Source organism: Ictidomys tridecemlineatus, chromosome 1 (assembly GCF_052094955.1).
Source record: "Ictidomys tridecemlineatus isolate mIctTri1 chromosome 1, mIctTri1.hap1, whole genome shotgun sequence".
Classification (NCBI taxonomy): Eukaryota; Metazoa; Chordata; class Mammalia; order Rodentia; family Sciuridae; genus Ictidomys; species Ictidomys tridecemlineatus.
In genome coordinates this window covers 134,236,956-134,261,435 of record NC_135477.1, presented here as the reverse complement: position 1 = coordinate 134,261,435, position 24,480 = coordinate 134,236,956, and the positions used below count along the sequence as shown (strand labels likewise).

The following is a 24,480-nucleotide window of genomic DNA, read 5'->3' as shown; positions in this document are numbered from 1 at the left end:
TCTTTTTTTTTTTTATGTGTATTTTTTTTTGTTGTTTTTTGAGAGAGAGATAATGAATGAATCTTTTTTGTTGATGGACACAATTCCTTTATTTTTATGTGGTGTGTGGTGCTGAGAATCGAACCTGGGTCCCATCTGTGCTAGGCAAACGCTCTACCACTGAGCTACAATCCCAGCCCCTTCATTCTGTTTTTCTTTTTCTTTTTTTTAATATTTATGTTTTAGGGCTGGGGATGTGGCTTAAGCGGTAGCGCGCTCGCCTGGCATGCGTGCGGCCTGGGTTCGATCCTCAGCACCACATACAAACAAAGATGTTGTGTCCGCACATGGCACTTGAAAAAACTTTAAAAAATCACTCAGGAGGTCATTTCATGCTTTTAGAGAATGCTTTGTTCCTGTGAAGACATAGACAGTTCCTATAGCTTGATGTATTACCATTTCTGTTATTAATTCCATCTCAAAAATCTCTCACCTGAAAACTAAGGCAACAAAGTACATCCACATGCTTGTTCCAGGACAGACTTGAGGAAAGTTGGTGTGTAAAACTTCACATGGCTCTAGTATCCCTCAGATTGTACCATTGCAGCCATGGTAAATGATTTATTTGATTTTTGTCATTTTTTTTTTCTACCCTCAGGAAATTAATGAGACAAGAAGAAAGCATGAAACACGCTTGGTAGAGGTGGATTCTGGACGTCAGATCGAGTATGAATATAAGCTGGCTCAAGCCCTTCATGAGATGAGAGAGCAACATGATGCCCAAGTGAGGCTATACAAGGAAGAGCTTGAGCAGACCTACCATGCCAAAGTGAGCATTCTTCAGAGGGTTTGTTTTAAAATCCAAAGTCAGTACTTGACAGTCACCCTAAAGTGACTGTTGTTTACTTTGTTCTGTTTTTCTTAAATGATTCACTTAGTCTCCATCAATAAAAAATGGGTGTTTTTTTAAACTGTGGTTTTCTATAACCTATTATTACTAGAAATTTTTAGAAAAAGGTAGGATTGTTTTAATTTTATTTTTGTCCCATTTATCACTCATTTCATGTTGTAGTAGTTGAATGAAAGTGTCCGAAATAATTTTTTTTCAATCTTTATTTTATTTTTACGTGGTGGCTGAGGATTGAACCCAGTGTCTCACACATGCTAAATGAGCAAGTCCTCTACTTCTGAACCACAACCCCAGCCCTGAAATAATTTTCTTCCAATAACAAAGTACTGATCATGCTGCCCTAACATCCATTTAGTAGTAAATGAATGTTGGACGTCTTCTGCTTCTGATTTCCATACCATTATTATACATAGACTGTGACCACTATACTTTGGCTTTTTTTTGTACAAGACCAAATAGTCTCTGATATTTCTTCCTCTGTTATTATTATTTATATAAAAGGTATTATAGAAATATTGTACTTCTATTAGCCAAAAATAAAAAAAGATAAAAATCAGGCTTTGCTGGTAAATGATTTTACCTCATGTATTACTGGGAATATAGCTCAGTTGATAGAGTGTGCCTCAAATACACAAAGCCCTGGTTCAACCTCCCAGCACCAAAAGAAAAGAAAAAAAGAAAAAAGATTTAATTAAAAATAATTATTAGGGGCAAACTTAGAAAATTAGAGAGATAGAGTCTTTGAAAGTAATTTCCATTGCATGACCTCCCAACTGTTCATATTGGGTTTTAGTCATTTTATGAAGTAGCATTTGGCTCATGAAAGAGAACTTATAAAATTGTCCAACAGTTACTGAATGCTGGGCACTGCGCTAGACAGAAAAGGAGCTAAAGTAAGGATCAATCAGTCACACACTGTGTCTTAAAGGGAGCCAGTGAGGAGATGTAGAAACATGTTCTTGAGACACACACATGCATACATGGTAGAATGTTATGGGCATTTGGAGGAATGGGGTATTTACCTGAGGGACTGTCTTTGCTTCTGAAGGAAGCATTTCTATCTGGTGTGAAATAATCTATTCTGTATTGGATTTGGTGGTTTAAGGATATGTGATATTTTCTTACAAACATCATCACCCTTGCTACTACACACTTTCTTTATTAGCAGTGTTATCCTTGTCATTAAAGGTTTAGTGGATGAAATATTGAAGTACTAAACTTTGAGGGGCGACCAGATATGTTAATGTTGTTAAATAAAGCTCATATTTTAGGAAGTGAATTCAAAAGTCAGACAGACTTAAGGTAATTCAAACCACGTCAGCAAACTTCATGATGCTTTTCCTGTGTTTCATCAGCCAGTTACCAGCAGGACTTAGGTTTAAAATGTCTTTAGGTGAATTATGCTTCCTCATTTGTTAGTTTTAATTTACTTCTTTAGACTGACCGTGACTTGCTGTGTCTTTTAGCTTGAGAATGCCAGACTGTCCTCAGAGATGAATACTTCTACTGTCAACAGTGCCAGGGAAGAACTGATGGAAAGTCGAATGAGAATTGAAAGCCTTTCATCTCAACTTTCTAATCTACAGAAAGAGGTAAGTATCTTCCTCTGTGAAAGACCACCTCTACAATAGTGGTCTACCTGCTTTGCCTGCCTTTTCTCTGTTTGTCACACATGATGGTGCTGTTTTGCACTCAGGTTTTCATAATTTTCTAGGTTTTTTTGTTTTGCTTTGTATAAGCATCCGCTAAGGCAGATACTACTATTCCTAGTTAACATATTACGCGAGGCTAAGGAAATTGCTAGTTTCTTCACTGGACCTAGGACCTAAGACTTGGGTTTTCTGCTGTGTTCCATAGCTTCGTCTTTACAGGGTGCTATTCTTGGCACATTTCCCTCTTTTTTTGGTCATTATTAGAAACCACAATGAAGCAAACCATGCAAAAGTGGATAGTGAATGCTTTGTGTTTCTAGACACTCTACTTGTGCTTAAAATACTTATTTAGGATCATGGGAAGTAGCATTAATATCTGTATTGGTTAAAAATTTGGTGGCTTCAATCATTCATTCATTAGTACACACTAATAAAGATGATTCCATTGCTGCTTTGTTGACTGGCTGCCTTCCAGTCCATGGTGATGTGCTTCAGGTACAGTTTTAGCTTCAAGTCACTTCAGGATAGGGTAAAGTCAATATGGATCCAGAGGACATAGACAGCTGTGTGAATATTTAGCATGATTTGGTGATTTGTTGCTCACTTTAATCACTTGGGAAGTAACTTCTACTTCCATTTTTCTTAAGGGGAGGACATCTTGTTCTGATTTTTCTTTTTTTGGTACTGGGGATTGAATTCAGGGACACATGATCACTGAGCCACATCCCTAGCCCTGTTTTGTATTTTTTATTTAGAGACAGGGTCTCACTGAGTTGCTTAGTGTCTCGCTTTTTGCTAAGGCTGGCTTTGAACTCATTATCCTCCTGCCTTAGCCTCCTGAGCTGCTGGGATTACCGGCATGCACCACAATGCCTAGCTTATTTTGAATTTTTTACATAGGAATAAACTTGATTGAACTTTTCTTTTTTTGTCATTTTATTTTTAGTATAAATCTTCTGATTATAAAACTGAGCACATTTATTGTGGGAATTCAGAAAACAGAAGATGAGTTACATAAATTAGGTGATGTAAAAAATTAACATTAGTTTATATTGTCAGAGATACTTTATTACATAATATAAAATTTTGAATTAATTTAGAACTGTATTCTCCTGATAGTATTTAAGGGTTTTCATTTAACATTGGAGCTAGAAGGACCTTATAGTTCATTTTGGTTCAACCACAGACCTGGGTAACTTCAGTGACATAGCTAAAGGCTGTAGGCTAATATAGGTTTTTTCTTGGAGTCTCAGTTTTCCCTTTATACCTTGCTTAGATTTTCTTTAAAGAACTTAACAATTTGTTTTCCATAATCTGACTTATTCTTTCGTATTGCTACAACAAAATATCATGGGCTTCATAGCTGGCTTATAAATAGCAGAAATTCGTGGGTTTTTTTGTTTGTTTGTTTGTTTTTACAGTTTAGAAGTCTAGGAAGTTCAAGGCACTGCAGAGTGGATATCTGTTTGGGGGCTGTTTGCTGATTCCTAATGGTGCTGCCTTCTCTCTATATTCTCAAATGAGCCCCTTTGGGCACATTTTGTGAGGGCCACCCCTCCTAATCAGGAGGGCTCTCTTCTCATGATATGATCACCCCATAGGCTTTATTCTTAATACCACTGCTTTGGAGTTTAAGGTTTTAACGTGCGAGGCAGGGTGATATAAACATTCTTAGGCTGAGTTGATACTGCTTTTTTTCCATATAATTACTTAAGTTCTAGGTATTGCCTTTTCCTCTGTTTTACTTTTCCTTATTTTTTTGCTTCCTTGCTTGTTGGTTGGTTTGGCTACTGCTTAATCCACTTGATGCTATTTGGCAAAATATAATCAGTTTCTTCTTGAGGTGGATATTCATTTTATAGATGAAGATACTAAGATTTGTCTGTGGTTAAATAGCAGTAGCCATGTCTGAAACTTGGTAGCCAGTTTCAGACCCAGGCTCAGGGTTTTTTCCCTGTTTGCTTGCTAATTGTGTTCCCATCCTTACAAGGTTTTTTTTTGTTAAATAATGTCAGGGCAACTGCCTGGCAGTTTCTAGGAGATAACTCAATAGCAAATATAGAAGCTACACCCCCAGCCCAGCCCTTTTTATTTTGAGACAGGGTCTCCCTGAGTTGCTGAGCCTGGCTTCGAGTTTACAATTCTCCTGCAGCAGCCTTCAGAGTTGCTGAAATTACAGCAATGTTCCATGGCACCTACCTCAAATAAAAAGTTTCTTGAGTCTTTTTTTCTCTTTCATTATGGGTTGTAGATTTTATGATAAAGAACATATTTTGATGAATGTTTCATTATTTGAAAAGTTTATATTTAGGAAAAAAATCATCCAAAAGAAAAAGTGATCTCTTAATATTTTCTCATTGTTTATCTGAATTGTTTTTGTTGTTGAGTCATTACAGTTTCATCATGCTGTCTGTTGGGCCATAGAGTTTCCTTTTGGTTAGTTATATGACTCATGTTAGTAAAGTACTTCTTGAATTTTACTTAAAAAATGAGATAGCCCTTAAAATATTGGTTTTAGAAGATATGTAGATGGTAGCAGTTATGTTTTAGAATTAGGAATTTTATACATTTTTTGTAGTATTTCTAGATTTTAGATTTCAGTGAAATTAATTGGTTATTCAAAGTATGCTTGCCTTGCAGAAGAGTCTACGGTGTCCTTTCAAAGACCTCTGTTATTTGTTTTTCTGATACCCATGTTCTGCAGACTCTTTGAATACTTCTTACTGTTTGGCACTATAAAATGTTCTAAGGATCACTATGTATTTTCTCTACTTCAGCTGTAGAGTTAGTTATTTGTTTCTCCAAAGAGCCGTGGTTCTTTTTATTGGGAAAGGTATTTGACATTAAGATCTGGGCTGAGTGTGTACTGCGGTGTCACTGTTTCTATGTCCTTTCATAGACAGAACTAAGGAATGCATCTATGTATGCTAATCCATGTATTCACATATATCTGTAATTGTTTTTCTGTGTAGTATATGTATTTTTATTAAGTGAAACATTTATTTTTATTAAGCTAAGATGTATGTCTTGAATCTAATACCACAGGGTTCAGTTTTGAATTTTTCTTTTGCTTATTTGTAACTTTTCTCTCAGAGTAAGAAAACTGGTTTCTGCCATCTATTTGCTTATTTGTTGAGTTCCACTGTGTAAAACTGTTCAAATTTTTCATCTATACCCTTGTAAGGAATGAATTTACCACCAGGAGTGCAGTATTTATTACAGTGTGTGGGTCCCTTTGTCTCTAGCTTTCCAGATTTAATTTTTGCACAGTAGGTGCCCTTTCTTTCCTGCTGATGCAGCCACTTGTGATTCTGAGATCTGAGCATCTCATCAGTCTTTTGAGTTGATTACCCTTGTCAGTTTTTGAAGCCACTGAGATGAATTCTGTCATGGAGAAGTGCAGGAGAATAATTACCCAGTTGAGTTACAGGTTTATAAGATGAACTTCCTGGTATAGGATATGTGATTTTTTTTCGTTTTTATACCAAATATAAATTTTCTATATTTACAATAATATTTTACAAATTACCCACTATCGTGTTCTCTGTGTGCTAATTAAGCATGTGATATCATAGAAATTTTTTATTATATTTATTTATTTTTTATTCTACGTAGTTGTACATGACAACAGAATGAATTTTCAATTCATCATACAAAATGAAGTACACCATTCATGCAATCATATGTGTACCTAGGGTAATGATATCCATCTCATTCCACCATCTTTCCTACCCTCATAACCCCTCCCCCCCCACCCTCCCCTTTGCCCAATCCCAAGATCTTCCATTTTTCTCACCCCCACCCCCACCCCCATCATAGATCAGCATCCACTAAACAGAGAAAACATTTGGCCTTTAGTTTTTTGGGATTGGCTTACTTCATTTAGCAAAATATTTTCTATCTCCATCCATTTACCTGAAAATGCCACAATTTTATTCTCTTTTAATGCTGAGTAATATTCTATTGTATGTGTGGGTGTGTTTGTGGGGCGGGGTGTGTGTGTGTATACATGTATCACAGTTTCTGTATCCATTCATCTATTGATATTGGTTCCACAGTTGAGCTATTGTGAATTCAGCTGCTGTAAACTTTGATGTGGTTATGTCACTATAGTATGCTGATTTTTAAGTCCTTTGGGTATAAACCAAGGAGTGGGATAGCTGGGTCAAATGGTGGTTTCATTCCAAGTTTTCTGAGGAATCTCTATACTGCTTTCCAAAGTGGTTGCACCAATTTGCTGTCTCACCAGTAATGCAGCATGAGATACCATAGCAATTCTAAGGAGAAAATGTATAGTGCCTTCTATGTCTTTGGTTTCTAAATATTTCTCAGCAATTATCCAAAACATACTTTCATCCATCTTGAGCTTTCTTTTGTGAGTGAATTTTTCTTTTTAGTTCTTTAAAGAATTTATACTTTTGAAAAAGGGCCTTCCCTAAGTCAAACTTGAGATTTTACCAAAATTATAGGTTATATTTTTGTTTGATAAAATACAGAGAAATTGTATATATATTTACAAACTTTCACTTGGGGACTGTTTCTGTTTTGTTAGTTAGCCAAACTCTCTTGAGATTTGTTTTACATTTTAGAAACTGGTTTTTAATTTCTAAAAATCAAAATATCTTAAATTCTAATGAATTAGAGATTACATGGGGCCGTTTGTTTTCCAAGTCCAGGAAATGTTTAAAATAGCTGCCTTGTGCTAATGTTGGAATGTTCCTAGAAAGTAAATGTGTTCCTTTGAATCTGAAGTCTAGAGCATGTTTGGAAAGGATTCAAGAGTTGGAGGACTTGCTTGCTAAAGAAAGAGACAACTCTCGTCGCATGCTGACTGACAAAGAGAGAGAGATGGCGGAAATAAGGGATCAGATGCAGCAACAGCTGAATGATTATGAGCAACTTCTTGATGTTAAGCTAGCCCTGGACATGGAAATCAGTGCTTACAGGAAACTCCTAGAAGGCGAAGAAGAGCGGTAAGGAATTCAAAGTTCACCCTGCCTTACAGTCTGTTTTCTGTTCCCATTCTTTTTATTTAAGGAAAAGTAAAATGAGGATTTTTTTTTTTTTAAAAATTAAGGCAACATAACTTTTTTTCTTTCTTTTTTAACACCTAGATATAAAAGGTAGTAATAAATCATATTTTTGCTTTGGCAATAGAACACGCTGATCAAGCAGTCTTGGTTTATTATTATTATTGTTACTTTAAATGTTGGACAGTGTCAGGATAGACTATATCCTTTGTGATTTTAAATGTTTTGGTAATTTAATATGTTGTAGAATGTCATGTATGCTAAAAGAAAGCTTGTACTTGTATTTTAGATCTAGTTTTGTGTGTAAATCCTTCTGGCACCTATTCTCAGAAAAGAGTTTAAAAGAAAGTGGCCAATATAGGTTAAAAAAACCAGTCAATTCAATGTTCTATACATTTTTATCACTACAAAAGAATACAGGTATGAAAAGGAAAAGACGTACATTTTATATAACATTGGTGGGAGTTAGATGGGATGACTTTTCCAGGCCCATGTTTTCCACAATTCTTGCATTATGGTTACATTACTTTTTTTCTGAGCAAAAAAATTGAAATTATTACTTTTTAAACAAAACTGGGCATCCTAGCATAAATAAATGTTATCTTAGTTAAGATGTTTATATAAGCTTTGTCTAACAGATTGTCTGTAATATTTTACTTTAGAAATGAATGTACAGGATATTAATTGTCCTTTTAAAGTTTTTACTAAAGAAACCAAGGAGCTTATATCTCATGAAGGGAATATTATTTTTTCCTTTAAGATTGAAGCTCTCGCCAAGCCCTTCTTCCCGTGTGACAGTGTCCCGCGCATCCTCAAGTCGCAGTGTGCGCACAACTAGAGGAAAGCGAAAGAGAGTTGATGTGGAAGAATCCGAGGCCAGCAGTAGTGTCAGCATCTCTCATTCCGCTTCAGCCACGGGGAACGTGTGCATCGAAGAGATAGATGTTGATGGGAAATTTATTCGATTGAAGAATACTTCTGAACAGGTAAAAGAATAGACCCATTTCTTTTTTCCTTTTTCTAGCAAGGCTTTGCAGATAGCTGGGCTGTTGTGCAATTGTAACAGCTCTTCATCTTATATTTGGATTCAGTAAGTCTTCATGGAATGCAGTTTCCCTCCTTTTTTTTTAAGTTCATGAAATAAAAATTAAAATGGGAGGCTGAGGAATATAGATGGTGCCTTTTGTTGTTTCAAGCTTTTCTTCATTAACTCTTCTTTACAGAGCCAGGACTTTTTTTTTCCACAGTTGGTCATTTTGTCACAGTGGTCTTCTCAAGGATGAATTATTTCTCTGCCCTAACCAGATTTGTGAAAACGCAGGAGGAATTGGGGTGGAAATAGTGGATATTCTTTCACAATATTAATGAAACTTTTTGAAAGAAGGAAGTAGGAGCCCAGGCTCAGATATATTAAATGAGTATTTTTCTCTCTAAATAAATGAATGAATGGATGTTAATGACTTAATTTATGTAAAAAAAATAGTATGAATTCCTATTTTGAAGTTTTGTTTAAAAATGAACATAAATGTTTATAGCTAGTAGGATTTCTGAAGTTTAGATGAAGCTTTCAGGAATTCAGTAGTCCCTGGCTTGAGCTGTGAAGGAGTGAGCTTATGTCAGAGTCAGTTAAGGTCTGGGGATGCAGTGGGATGGATGCCACTTCCTGAAGCATGTGTTCAGGGTCATCTAAAAGTCTTTGTAAAAATCACTTTTTCTCACTCGAGATATTTAAGATTTCCTGCATGTAGGTAAATGAGTAAATAAGTAGAAGAGCACTTGCAGTTCCAGTACTAAGGCACTAAGGCTTCCTGATTACAACTTTAAAAGCTAAGAGTAGAGTAGCTTCTGTTGCTTTAAAGAAGTCACTCTACTGTTCTTCACAGGCCATAGCAGCCAGGTATGGAGCTGTTTTGGAAGTGACCGTCAGCCTGGTTTATTCTTACTGATGAGTTTGAGATGAATACACATTTCGCTTCTGCTCCTTTTCTAGTTTGTCAGGCAGCAATGTGTAGCTGGGAGCTGGAGTTATAGCTGTCACTTAGGTCTGGTTCATTGAGTCATAGCCTGATTTTTGAGCCTCTTGTGTTTGAAGGTTAAAGAGTCGACTATGAGTGGAAGCGGCACAGACAAAATAAAATAGATTTTCTTCCTTCTGTTTCTAAGCTGTGTTCTTATTTTAAAAATGTAAAGTCATCAAATATTAGATATTTATAATTGCTATTATTATGGCTAAATTGTACTGTGAATTTAAAAGATCCACCTGGTCTAGCAGGGAATATGACCATTTAATTGGTTGGGTTCACACTCTTCTTCCAGGTTTGTCCTCTTTAAAACCTTCATAGTTAACTACTGTAGCATCTTTGAAGTTACTATTTTGTTGAATGACAAAACTCAATTTCTTTTTGCAATAGGAAAATATGAATCAGAGGAAGACAGCCACAAGGCTGCCTTAGTTTAAAAACCTGTGGATTCATGTATTTGATTATTATGTAACTTTCTGTACATTTGAAATAACCTTGTTATGTTTTGTACTACGAATAGGATCAACCAATGGGAGGCTGGGAGATGATCAGGAAAATTGGAGACACTTCGGTCAGTTATAAATATACCTCAAGATATGTGCTGAAGGCAGGCCAGACTGTTACAGTAAGTGAATTCAGTCATCATTTAGTTTAACTTCATTGTCTTAATAGAAAAAGTAGTTCAAAAATTTGTGGCCTAAACAGAAGTGTTTTAGAAGTGGGTTTTAAAACAGCTTTGTCAGGGAGTTGGGTTGTAGTTCAGTGGTAGAGCACTTGCCTCACATGTATGAGGCACTGGGTCCAATCCTCAGCACCACATAAAAATAAATAAATAAATAAAATATTGCGTCCATCTAAACTAAAAAAATATTTTAAGCAGCTTTGACATTATTAGGGCTTTACAAGTGTTAATTAAAGATATTTAAAATTCTGTCTACTGAAAGTGATGAAAGAATTGACCTTTGAATTCTTGTCTCTTCCAGTAGATATAAAATAGCTGTTTCTCCATGGATACTTACAGCCTTGTGTAATTTAGGAGATATTGTTTGGCCCAGATAGTTGGGAAGTTAAAACAGTAATTGCCTAAAACAGCAATCACCTAAATCACCTTGGACAAGCTTCAGTGTCATCTGAGTAGTATTTTGGTGTCCAGGCTCCACCTAAACCTTAGCTATTCCTGGGGTCCGGGTATGGACTTGTATTTTGAAAAGTACTTTTGTGTTAGACACTCTTGTACAGAATCACTTTGTCATTTTGTTTTTGCATAGTATTAGTGTTTCTAGATTTAGAGTGATGTGCTAGTTGATATTCTGACTCTCTTGGTGTGTTCTAATATACTACATCTTTATTGCTAAAATACTATTAGCTCACTTTTTAGAGAAGTGTACATCTTTTGGGTAAACAAATCCTTTCCTTTGACTTAGTAAGTAGATTTAACAAACAATAAAATATACTGACTTTGATACAGCAGCCAAAGAGGCACTATTTTCATCCCTAAATAGTGTAAAGGTGTCCCTTTAAAAAATATTTTGTATTTTGTTATTTATTTATATGTGGTGTTGAGAATTGAACCCAATGCCTCACACATGCTAGGCAAGCACTCTACCTCTGAGCTCAGGGTCTTTTTTTTTTTTTTTTTAATGGAATTCTCTTTTAAAAAGTTTTAAACAGGGCTCCCTCACCTTGCATGCGTGCGGCCCGGGTTCGATTGTCAGCACCACATACAAACAAAGATGTGTCCACTGAAAACTAAAAAAGGGATATTAAAAGATTCTCATTCTCTCTCTCTCTCTCTCTCTCTCTCTCTCTCTCTCTCTCTCTCTCTCTCTCTCTTTAAAAAAAAGTTTTAAATAACATTTATAATTTTGATTTATGCAGACCTTAGTGTTTAGGTCAAAGCCTTAAAATACAGGTTAAAACTGCCCAAAAGATGCCACTTTGAAAATATCAGGTGCTAATTTTGTAATTATGGGTAAAAATCTGAAAAAAATATTCTAACTGTATGATCTTTTCTTGTCTTTATTATATTGAGAAAATTGCTCAATCCTAGGAAAGCTACATAATGTGGTGAAAATAATCTGACAGTTTAATTTAAAGAATTCAGATTTGAATGTTCTCTCTAAAATAATATGAAGCTATTATTCCAATCACCCCCCCACACACACACACATTGGGCATACTATCTGATGGACTAACTAGGTAGATCCTATGGGTCTCATGGAGGACTCATTTATCATATGAAGTAATGTACTTTTTTTTTTTTTTCCTAAAGTAGCTCCCAAAAAATGAGATAAGAAGCTTTTGGGGACACAATAGTAATAGGTGATATTTCTATAAAATTGTGCAAGTCAAAAGCAAAGATCAGTTTAAAATTCTAGAATAGAAGCAGGAGAAACCTATGTATAATTTCAAATTTTCTTGTAGTCCTATTTTTAAAAGTAAATTAATTAGAACTGTTTATTTAACCCAATATTTCTAAAATACTATTATTTTAATGTGTGATCAATACACATAAAAATTACTGGTAAGGTATGTTACATTCTTTTTTCTAACTAAAAATGTTTTTGATGTATATTTTATTCTTACAGCACATTTCAATTTGTCTAGCCACCTTTCATATACTCAGAAACCCATGTATGGCTACCATATTGTTCTAGGACATACTAGTCTTAGGTTATTACCAACCAGATAATCACTGAGGTCTTATGATTACTATCGTCATTATTAACACGAAAGCAGCTATGTAATTCTGTATATATTAGTGAAAAGTATTGGAAGAAGTTAGGAAAACACATCTGTATAATCTGAGAGATGGATCCAATCCAGTGTTTTCATCCCAGTAAATGTTCCTTTTAATGCTAATAGATTCTCTGGAAACTTCAAGTGAGTATCTAAAAGGTAAAGGCTTTTTTCCTAATTAGTAATTCATAGATTTTTCTCCCCATAATTAAATATACCTGCCTTTGCCATCTCCAGCTTTCCTCTTGTAATTATAAAGTCTTTTTATGTTATGACAATTTATATACTTAAAATTTTTCTACTTATTTTCATGTGATCTTTATAAAAGATCAGAGCTGGTCATATCCCTGTGGCTGAGGACATTGGGGCTGATTGAGATGTAGTGATTTGTCTAGTATTCAAGTCTAGGTTTTCTGACTGCCAAGTTTTCTTCACTCTTCCTATACTTTCCTGCCAACAAATACTTAAAAAGTGGGGTGGGGTGGGATTTTATGCTGATGAGAAGGGAAATATAATTATTTTCTTTCTTTGTCTATTTCGATAACAGTTATATTTTCCCTTGAACACTAGGGTGATTTATCAATTTTCTGCATTCTTTTTGGAATTCAATCTTCAGATAGTCTGGGGTTTTATAATACTGTCTCTGTTTGAGATATATCAGTTTTTATATGAGTACTGTAGATGAGCTGTCTGCTACAGAAGGTCTTCTTAATTCCTACTGTTGACAACTGGGGGACACTATAGGAGGGGGTCAGAAGGCTCTCAATGTAAGGATGGCTAATAAACCTGTGGAATAGTAGAATGCTAAGGCTGTTGTTATTGGTGAGCCAGGATCTGTATATGGGTAATCGCTTCCTCTTCATAATAGCCTCACCTATTATAGGTACCATTTATGCCCCATTTTATGGATTTTGTGGTGTATAGAGTAGGATGGGAATGTTTGGCAGCTTCACTTCACAGACCAGTGAATCAACAAGATCATTTATCATGGAGAGGCTGAGGCCTTTAGAAACTCTGCAAGTTCTGGATATATAAGTAGTTAACATAGGAACTTGGAAGCCGGGGCAGGGTTCTCAGACTTTTAGAAGTAAGAGTTTGTTGCTGTCATTGACATGTGAGAGATCTGGGGTTCTTCATGTATTTTGATATCTTTTGTCTTCCAGATTTGGGCTGCAAATGCCGGTGTCACAGCCAGTCCTCCCACTGACCTCATCTGGAAGAACCAGAATTCTTGGGGCACTGGTGAAGATGTGAAGGTTATATTGAAAAATTCTCAGGGAGAGGTATGGCCTATACTGCTATAATGTTGGATTTCACCAGAAAGTTTATCATATGATTTCTTCTCAGAAGTCAGATTGCAAAGTGAAGTTACTGTTGCTTAAACGATACCAGGGCTGCTAAGTATATCAAAATTACAGATTTTAGAAATAAAATGAGTACATCATAGAGTACCAATTATTATTAGTACATGCTCCAATTGTGTCCCATTTCTGTTGGTCTCTACTGCACATTGGCTTTGTGACATTGAGCAAGTTACCTCACTTCTGAGTTTTCTCACTTTAAAATAGATAATTAATGTGACAGTATAAATGAGATGTTAGTATGAACCAGACAGCCTTCAAAAGTGCTTGGAACACTATCTGGCAAGGTACATTCAACTATTAACTTTTTTAGTGGCTCTCAGAGTGTTCATGAAACAGTTTGAAGACTGAGGGGGTGTACCTGTACTATGCTTTCAGTTCGTCAGTCCTAGAATTCTTATGGAAGAACCTTATCTCCCCACACTGCCTTGTAAAAACACACACACACACACACACCCTACTGATGTTACTCTTAGAAATGCTTCTTTATAATAAAGCAGCTGTTGGAGCTGGTAAAGAAAGGCTTCATCCCTGTCTCTACCCAGCTCCATTATGTGGGTCCTGTACGAAATGTCATTGGGTCATTGTTTGAAATTCGAGAGTCCCTTCTTTGTTGCTCTTCCCATAAACATGTTCATGGGCTTGTACCTGGATTCAGGTGGTTTGTGCGTCCTTGTTGAAGTGCTGCTGCTGCTTCTCTCTCTGTTTGCCTTGAGAGCTCTAAGCTGGTTTGCCAGGAAGTCCAATCCCAGTGCCTTTTTCTGACACTCTTACAGGTTCTGACTTTTCATTCCACCTTCAGGCTCGAAGGCTTTGCTGGTTCCTGGCTTACAATTGGACCAGGAACACTGTTCGGACTGAGGGATACTGAGAAGGGATTTATAGGGGAATATTAGGCTGGTATATTTGTATGCCCCGGGTTACTCGTTGGAAGATCCTGAGCATCTGCTAGCTACCCTGTTCTAGAAGCCAGTTATATTTTCTTTCATTGTGGAGCTTCCATTCTAGACAGAGTAGGGGAAACTGGCAATTAAGATAAAGTGATGAGTATTTCTTTAAAAATGCATTTTTTAAAAAAAAACTGTCTTAAAGAGTCATCATAGATCTGCTTTATGTAGCATAGTCAGAGAAGTCAGCCTTGATGTGACATCTGAGTCTAAACCTGAAAGATGAGAAAGAGCCAGCCATTGTGTGAACAGAAAACATATTCCCAAGTAGTGGGGACAACAAGAAAGAGTTTGAGGTCACCATTGTTGCCGCCAGAGACTATTGAGGAAGGCGGTACTCAGCCAGCAGGGGCAGATTATGTAGGTTCTGATGAGAGATGTAGATCGCACTCTCAGTGCAAGTAGAGGCTTTTGGAGGGCTTTTAGAATGACATGGTAAGATAAATAAGGAGAAGAAGGAAAATTTGCTGCTGCGCAAGTTGTTAGGGGAATAAAATAGGCAGAGATGAAAACGACCAAGGAAAATACCCTAGTCTGAGATGGTTTTCTAGGTACAAGAGAAGTAAACCAGTTGGATGGTATTTGGAAGTAGAGTTGATAGGATCCACTGATGATATTAAATATTAAACACTCCCTTTTGCTGCTATCACTGGTATAGCAGTAGCTGAAATGAGGTTTAATCCTTTGTGACTTTTGACCAAAGTAAGAATTGTAGAAAACATTTCTATGTACCCTCCCACATTTGCAGGAAGATTATTTTCCCTTCTTTCTAAAGAGCTAAGATGGAATTTTAGCTCATACCCTACCCAAAAGGAGGATAAAGTTCAAGTGGTGTGAGGACACTATACAGGTCAGCAGATTGGCACAATGTTCTAGGTTTATAGGAAGAAATAAGCCATCCACGTAGAATGACTGTAGCGGTGGGAAAAGGCAAATGGTTCAACTGCCAATGTGGGCAAACCCCACCCACACGCCAGGCTAATGCTGGACAAAGACTAGATCTTGGAATGGAAAGCACTCACCTTACCAAGTAGGAAAGGAAAAGGGCAGACATAAGGAAGAAATAATTGAAAGATGCAGAATAATACAATAATCTTATATGCAACTTAGATTAAAAACTGCTAAATTGAAAAAAAATATAGATGAGGGACATGAAAGGGCAGGAATTCAATTGACTCCCTAGTTAGTTTGCTTGGATTGCCACATTTCTAGTACCATTTATTGAGGAAGGAACAAGAGGTGTCTTCTGCAGTATAATTCTGCATCATGTACGACCAGAAGGACGAGAAGTCATACTTCATTTATATAGTGTATCAAGATGGATTCTATTGTCATGTATAACTAATTTGAACAAATATTAAAAAGAGAGATGTCTTCTGGCCACATCAATTTGAGATGCTGGTGGGATATGTGACTGAAGCTGTCTAGAGGGCTGTTGGAATATTAACTGGAAGCCAAGGCTAGAGGTATTTAGGGGTCCTCATCACACAGATGCTATCTAAAGTTATCATTCTGGCTAACCACAAAGTTTGTCAGAGAGGAAATAAAGATCCACAATTAAGACCCAGAGAATATTAACTTCTAGGAGTAAGTTACAGCAGAGAAGGTAGAAAGGTACAGCTAGTGAAGTAGGAGAACAGGAGTGTGGTATTGGGAGAGTGGAGAGAAATATCTGTGAAGAAGAAGGGAGTGTTCGGAGTTTTCACCAGATCAAATCAGCGGACCTTAGGAGCTTCTCTACCCCCAGAACACCGATCGCAGACCTCTCCCCACAGTGCTTATCAGATTGTCCTTGCTTGCTAGAGGAAGCACATTGAAGGTGGGGCCCTGTTCTGATCTATCTTGACACTGTGTCTGGCCTGTGTCAGGCATTCAGTTATCACTAACATTCACAGAAAAAAGGTAAATAATGGTATTCATTAAGGTGAGGTGTTTACATGAGAAGTTCTGTTCCTGGCCATCTTCCCATCCTACCTTCACTGTAAACTGCTCTGCATAAGGAATTCATGTCTCCTGGATGAGGTGTGCCCTTGATCTCAGACTGAAAATGAAATGGCATCTGAGTTTTTTCATTGTAGGACTTTACAGTAAAGTTGTGAGATTTTAGGGGATAGGTCTAGGAATTTACCCCCAAATAAATACCTCATAGGATCTCAGGGTACCAGATAGTGTACCAATGCCTTTAGTAATTCACTGACTTCAGGGTGCTAGGTCTTCTAGTCTCCCTTGAAGCTCTTGCTCACTTCTTGCCTTACACTGTGGAATTCTGCCCAGCTGTGGTAGGTGCTGCCACCCTAGTGCAGGTAGCTCCCCCTGAACATCTGAACTATGTGTCTCTCAAAACATAGTGAAGAGCAATGATTTGCTCAGATCCAAAAGCACTGTTTATAGATATACCTGGAAATTGAATAGGCTTTTATGAACCATGGAATCTCATCATTATCTCTACCATTTTTTTTTCCTATGTGTAATGTGTTCCAAGTTAGAAACAGACATATGGGAGGATACTTGTAATGCAGTACAGTTATCATGATGGACTGTCTTGAACACAGTATTATTGATGATATTTCTATACAGCTAACCAAACTTAGGCTTCCCTTCCTAATGTAAACACTGAGTATTATTTGCTTTGTTCATTCTTTTAACAAATGTCTACTACTTTCTGCTTGTTAGGCTCTGTATTAAGTGATTTCTGTTGCAAATGAGGAGAGAAAGTACTGTGAATACAGTTTTTATTTCTGTGATCATTAGATAACACATTTGGTATTTATTCATTTAATTCTGTAGGACCACATTTGTTAGTAGGTACAAGACCATATTAGCAACACACATTTTTATAAGATTATAGGTGATTGGTTTGTTTATTTTTTTCCCTTGTTTTGGGGCATTAGTAGTATCAGAAAACCCAGTTAAACTGGCTTTAAAATAATGGGAAATTTTTGGCCTTAGCTAATAAAAAATGGAGATAGTGGACTTGATCTAGTGGCTCACATAGTGTCCCCAAGGATTTGTGTTGTTTGTCCTTGGATTGCCTACCTTGAGGATGCAGGATAGCTGTCAGCAGCTCTCAGAGGTTCTAAGGATTAAACCCAGGGTACTGTACAACTGAGCTATACCTCAGCCCTTCTTATATTTTATTTTGAGACAGGTTCTTGCTATTGCTCAAACTTGCCTTGAACTTGGCAGTCCTCCTGCCTCAGCCTCTCAAGTCTCTGGGATTACAGGCGTGTACTATCATACCTGTCTCATTCTTTCTGTGGGAATGAGCATCTCCTGTGAGGTTCCCATCCTGGGCTTTCCTCTTACTGACCCAATCCTCCTTTTAAACAGGAGGAGGAGTTGGAGCTTGAGTCCTCTTCTATGACTAGTTAATACTTGGCTCCTGTGACACATGTGCTCCTTGACAGGAGACGGGCATCCAGATAAAATTGGGGGCTCTTATCTGGACACAGAGGGAGGGGTGCTAGGTGATTAAAAACAGTGAATGTCACCACAGTAAAAGCAGATGGTTTTCTATAAGGAAAATTTTAATATAAAGCAAATCCCCGTGCCTTCCACAATAGAGATATGACTGAGATTTTTGTGTATGCAAGTGATTATTTATGTACATGGAAAAGTAATAGATAACAGACAATTAACTCTTCACCTACACTTTCACTGTGGCTGATTTTCAGGCTTCTAATGAATTCACAGATGTGAGGAGGTGAGCACAGCTAGCTGCTGCCTGCTGACATCAGTGCATCTCTGGACATATTAGTGTGCTGTACTGAGCAGGTGCAGGCCAGCAGTACATTTTATAAGGGGAGTAAAATCTGACATGTAAGACTGGACATGTACCTGTCCAGGTTACTTGATAAGGGTTGGGCATCTTGCTGAGGGCGTCTTTTTGGAGTGTAACCATTACCATCTTGACTAACAACAATTTCCTGTATCTAAACCTCCCAACAACATTTTGGTTCTAAATTGTTATTTGTTTGATTATTTTTCTATCTAGATTTTTAGAGATTGTTTAGTTTACTCATATTCCATATTGATGCTCTGCATTGGATTAATTGGTTTTTAAATGTTATCAAATGAAAAGTACTTAACAGAGGCTTACATTAAAAATAGTAGTGTTGAAGTAATTCATAATTAATGATGTTGAGCAGGTTGCTGTTTCCTAAGATTCTTGTTGGGGATAATAGTCTTGAGATGCATCATGAGCCTTTTGAGCCAGTGCTACATGTGGGATCTACATGCTGTGGGAGCTGAGTGTGCATGTCTGCAACTGGGTTTTCTTCCCCCCCCTTTTTTTTTTTTAAGAGAGAGAGAGAGAATTTTATTTTTAATATTTATTTTTTAGTTCTCGGCGGACACAACATCTTTGTTGGTATGTGGTGCTGAGGATCGAACCCGGGCCTCACGCATGCCAGGCGAGTGCGCTACCGCTTGGACCACATCCCCAGCCCTTCTTCCTCTTTCTTTTCTCACCGACAGATGAGTTGAGGAAAGCTGGGTACTCAGAAAACTTTTTGAGAACCTTTTTTTCTGTTTTTTTTTTCCTTCTTTTTTCTGTTTTATATGCTTCTATCTTTCCTTCTTTCAAAGAATCATAATGGATCTAAGGAATCATGTGCTTTATTATTATTATTAATTAGGTTAAGATAGATTGCACAGAAAAGTTTCTGGCTGAGAGACAGGAAGTGACTGATCTTCTTTAGTCCTACAACAACAAATCAAAATCCTATCCTACTTTCTTATTTTATTTATAAAATATATCCTTAGACATTTCAATTTGAAACCTCATAACACTAGTTGTTCAGTTTCTTCCTCTTTGATTTCAAACTAGATGGTCTATGTTGAATTTCAGATTAGTTTTTGTGGAAGTAAATTTACTGTCTTCTGCTGTGGTGTTATCTTCTTGAGTGACCTTAGGACAGGGTACGGAATAAAATTAGATGCTCTGCAGTACTGTCCAGGACACACTCATTTAATAGCTGTCAGACCATCAGGTCGTCCTGTGCTTAAACAGAAACACTGCTGCATGTGTCCAAGTCAGCATTCTTTACAGGAAAATGATCTGTGTTTGAACAGAAATAGTTGGGAATAGTTGCTTTCTTTTATACCTGTAGTGAAGATAGATCTATTTCTGTACAGAATAAATTGGAACCTCACTAGTATGTTATTAGTAATTAGTGCTTATCCATGTGATTCAGTTTCCTTCAAGAAGAGCCACTTGCTGAAGGGATGAAAAAGGAGCTTGTCCTTTTCATCTCACTACTCAGATGGTTGTTTTGCTATCATGGTCCCTGAGATCACAACAGTTGGCACCTAGCTTCATTTTATTCAGCGTTTATTTAGCACCATTTCTTTGCTAGGAGCTAAGATCTTGAAGCTGAATTTTTGTTGAGTTCTCTAAAGAATTTAGTGTGCCAAATAATTTGCACAGAATTCTTAGTAACAGAATGGGATAAAAAGCATTGGAAACTTCTCAGCAGGTATTTTAAATTGGATATCAGTAGGTCCCCTGAAGGGAAAATTTAAGGTCTAAGAACTGCTATTAATTGTGTAAAAATTCTAGTTCAGTAGCTAACCTCCTAGTAGAGTGGCTTTTTTTTTTTCTAAATAAACCTTGATATGGGAATGCTGTTTTTAAGAAAAAAAAAAAAAGTGGGAGGGGGAGGGTTCCTCTTCCCCTGCATCTTTGTGATTAAACTGTCTTGTTTTTAGGAGGTTGCACAAAGAAGTACAGTCTTTAAAACAACCATACCTGAAGAGGAAGAGGAGGAGGAAGAACCAACTGGAGTAGTTGTTGAGGAAGAAATTTTCCACCAGCAGGTATTACTGTAATTTTACATTTAATTTTCATTAATAGAATTATATGAAAGTCTGTTGTAGGTTGCCCCCATTGATAAGCCAGAGCAGTTATCTACCAAGTGGGGGTTATACCTCCCGAACTGATGAAAATTCAAGTACTTTAGGTCACTGGTAGAAAATATATTAGCACTTTTGTTTTTTTCCCTCATTTTCAAATTTCCGTCTTGTTTTGTACATATATATGGTAGGGCATATAAATTACTTATAAATGTATATGTATAAATGGATTGGAGTGCTTGACCTGAAACTTATGTACTGTTGGGTTCTGTGATTGAAAATTTGAGGTCACTAAATTAGAGCAAGCATCTGCATATAAACTGAAAAAAGAGTAATATTCAGCTTCAGTGTGAAACAAAATTCCTGCTATATTAAGTTTCTAATTATCTAATTGCAAGATAGATTTTGGCTGATGCTAGGGTTTTTGAGAGCCCTTGAAATAAAGAAACTCCAGATTTGGTTTTAATTAATTAAATTGGAATTATTAATAATGAGATTTCAGTTTATATTCTCAAGCTGTTTGAGTCTAAGTTCCTACCCTGAAACTAAGTCTTATCCTGGTAAGACTTCATCTCTGTGTCTCCAAATTTATAATCTAGGTTTGCTTAGTTTCTTTAGCCCAGTTCTACTCTATAAACAAACATTCTCTAATGTGTTTAGTCCCTAAGGTTGGGAACCACTTCAAGTGGGTTATATGAGATAGAATGATTCTCTTTTCCCTAGATTTAAAATGAGGTTTATTCACATGAACTGGTCTGTATAACTGAAGGATCTTAAGGATCATGTTCTCACTTCCTGTTTTCTTTTTTTTTTAAATTCTAATTCGTTATGTATGACAGCAGAATGCATTACAAAGATTGATTTTTTTTTTTTTTAAACCTGGACGCCTTCTCATATATTTTGGAGCAGTATTTAAGAACAGATGCTTTATAACTTGGCTTTATTAAGGAAACAAACACAACATCATAATGACTAGACGTAAAATAACATTGTGAGGTGTTTCCAAGTTCCAGCCCAGTGATCTACATAAGTAGCAGATTAAATACTGAAGAAGGCTCTCTAGGCCACCAGTGTAGTTGAGAACAACACTGGAAAATGGTACTTGTTTGGTATTTTGAAGGATGGAGGGATAATTGTTATAGGAAGAGACAGATGATGGTATTTTGAAGGTGTTTTTGAACTGTCTGCTGCTACTTAGTAACAGACCACCCTAAACTTAGTGATTTAAAAACATTGGTTTCTAATTTCCCGTTGTTCTGCTGTGGTTTGACTGGGCTCAGCTGGTAATTCTTCTCTAGGTGTTGGAAGATGAGTATTAATCATCTAGTTGTGTACAGATGGAAGCTTGTGTGGGGTTGTAATATTCTCTGGGGCTCTTTCTGTATGTCTTCTCATGATGCAGTAGTTTGGCCTAAGTTGTTTGACGGTATGGAAGCTGGTTAAGAGGGTGAAAGTGGAGACCACCAGGTGTAGGCCCTGAGCTGGTACAGCTCCCTTCTATCATTCCCTCAAAATGAACCATAAAACCAGCTGAGATTCATGGCAGGGGTAAATAGTTTCCTCTTATGGGAGGAGCAGCAAAGGCTTTATTGTGATCTTTAATTCATACAGGGAATGTTATATTCACCAAATGTTTCTGTCTATCCAGTTGTATTTTGGGCTTTGTGTATGAGAGAAAGTTAGTTGAAATGAAGTTGAAAGGTTGGTGTAAAATTGACATTGTGTGGAATGCTCGGACATGTAACTTCTTCATAGTTTAGAGCAAAGGAGAAATTGAGACCTGTAGTTTAGAATATCACTGGGCAAACAATCAGGTACTGACTCTACGAAGGAGATGCCACAGACACTCAGGTAGTATGTAAATAGTGATGCATTAAGGTGAAAGAAAAAGTCAAAGATGTGTAACCTTTTTTGTTTGTATGATTATAGAAAATAATGTCAGCAGAACAGCTCTTTGACTGCACATTGGAGGGTGAATCCAAAAGCCTTTCGAATTGACTAGAAGGGTTTTGGTGGATTTTTTTTTTTTTTTTTTTTTTGGTACAACAGATTGAACTCAGGGGCACTCAATCACTATTTTGTATTTTTATTTAGAGACAAGGTCTCACTTGAGTTGCTTAGCACCTTGCTTTTCCTAAGGCTGGCTTTGAACTCTCAATCCTTCTGCATCAGCACCCAGAGCTGCTGGAGTTATAGGTGTGCGCCAACTGCGCCCAGGTTTTGGTGACCTTTTAAGAAACCAGTTTTTGTCTAGTCAGTGGTGAGTCAGTAAGTTTTATTGTGAGGCTGTGAGGAATTAGCAGGTCACAAAGAAATGGATAGGGAAGCCTTTTTTACCTCACTTTTGAGAACAAATCCAATGTAAATGTTTTGAGATACCGAAGTTCCTGTGAAGCATATCATGCACTGATCTCATTTGCTCATTTTTCAAAGGAGATTATTGTATAGTGATTTTTCAACTTTTAGTTGAATATTAGAATTAATTTAAAGTTTTATATATAGATACCTTTACTCAGTTAAGTGAGAAATTCTTGTTTAATTGTTCTGAGACTCAAAATCAGTTTTTGTTTTGTTTTGTTTTGTTGTTTGAACTTTTGTGCAACCAGAGTTGGGAATTGCTGTTTTGTAATCTTTTGGCGTATTCTAGAAAAGTTGTTCTTAAGAGAAGGTTATAAAGGTAAGTGAGAAGTGATAAAGGGTCCATTTGAAGTTAGGTAATACAGATTCCTGTAGTTTAAGATTTTTTCTTATTTTAGAATACTGTAATTTGTTTTCTTAGTACTACTTTTTTCTTCTGTTTTTCTTATCAGGGATCCCCAAGATCATCCAATAAAAGCTGTGCAATTATGTAAACTGCTCAAGTCAACTGTCTTCCTCAAGATAAAGAAGTATGGTAATCCTTACCTATATACAGTGCAGAGCCTTCTCAGAAGCACAGAATATTTTTATATTTCCTTTATGTGAATTTTTAAGCTGCGAATCTGATGGCCTTAATTTCCTTTTTGACACTGAAAGTTTTGTAAAAGAAATCATATCCATACATTTTGTTGCAAGATGTGAATTATTGACACTGTACTAACTGTGTACTGTTTGGTAAGGGTCCCTAAAATTTTTGGACTTTTTTTTTAAAAAAACAAAAACCGTTTGTGTGTGTGTGTGTTTCTTTCTTTTTTTTTTTTTTTTTAAGTTCTTATGAGAAGGGGAGGTTAAATAAACCACTGTGTGTCTGGGCATAATTTGAAGATTGCTCCATCTAGATTAGCAATCTGCTCTTGATTATTTTCTGCTATAAATAACGGTGCTGTGAGGGAGGGGGAAAGCATTTTTCAATATATTGAACTTTTGTACTGAATTTTTTTGTAATAAGCAATCAAGGTTACAATTTTTTTAAAAAACGGAAAAGAGAAATTTTGTAAGAAGGCAATATTAACATGATCATCATGTAAGCACTCTGGATGAAGGATTCCACAAAACTTTGTTTTATGGTCACTTCTCTTAGATTCTTAATTTCTGAAGGGAATTGGGATGGGGCGGTGGGTGGGCTGGGGGGCGGGGCTTCTCTGTTATAATGAATTAGCCGTGTTTTTTAAGATAGTGTAACATGCTTAAATTTCTTATGTGACATTAACAAATAAAAGAAAAGCTGTTTTAATATTAATCTACTGTCCTTATTAACCCTTTAAAAACAGATTTTGAGAAGAGAAGAATGTTCCAGCTTTACTTTTGTTAAAAAATAGTTTATTTGAACTGAACTTTTCTTCTCTTTAAGGCTTTGACAGTTGAGAAAGATACACATAAGTGAGCTATTTTGAGGTCTTTCACCTTTATAGTACTCTGTTGTCGATTATAAAAACAGTAATAACAATGATAGCTAATGTTTCTGAGCTAGACGTAGTCAGTGCTTTGTTACATTTTTTTACTTTATTTATTTTTTTTTTTTAAGAGAGAGTGAGAGGTGAGAGAGAGAGAGAGAGAGAGAGAGAGAGAG

At 36.5% G+C, this 24,480-nt stretch overlaps 1 protein-coding gene and 1 pseudogene across 1 annotated transcript in view; both read left to right on the top strand.

Moving 5' to 3' along the window:
* The window catches only part of Lmnb1 (lamin B1), a 54,664-nt gene extending 30,514 nt beyond the window's left edge, over positions 1 to 24,150 (top strand). The window contains exons 4-11 of the mRNA XM_005324137.5: positions 638 to 808; positions 2,356 to 2,481; positions 7,294 to 7,514; positions 8,332 to 8,557; positions 10,113 to 10,217; positions 13,495 to 13,614; positions 20,349 to 20,456; positions 23,303 to 24,150. Of these exons, the coding sequence (XP_005324194.2) occupies positions 638 to 808; positions 2,356 to 2,481; positions 7,294 to 7,514; positions 8,332 to 8,557; positions 10,113 to 10,217; positions 13,495 to 13,614; positions 20,349 to 20,456; positions 23,303 to 23,344 (1,119 nt within the window). The 3' untranslated portion in view covers positions 23,345 to 24,150. The remainder of the gene's footprint in view (positions 1 to 637; positions 809 to 2,355; positions 2,482 to 7,293; positions 7,515 to 8,331; positions 8,558 to 10,112; positions 10,218 to 13,494; positions 13,615 to 20,348; positions 20,457 to 23,302) is intronic.
* Positions 15,323 to 20,414, top strand: LOC101968032 (ribosomal protein uL24-like pseudogene; annotated as a pseudogene).
* Positions 24,151 to 24,480: the final 330 nt, after the last annotated feature.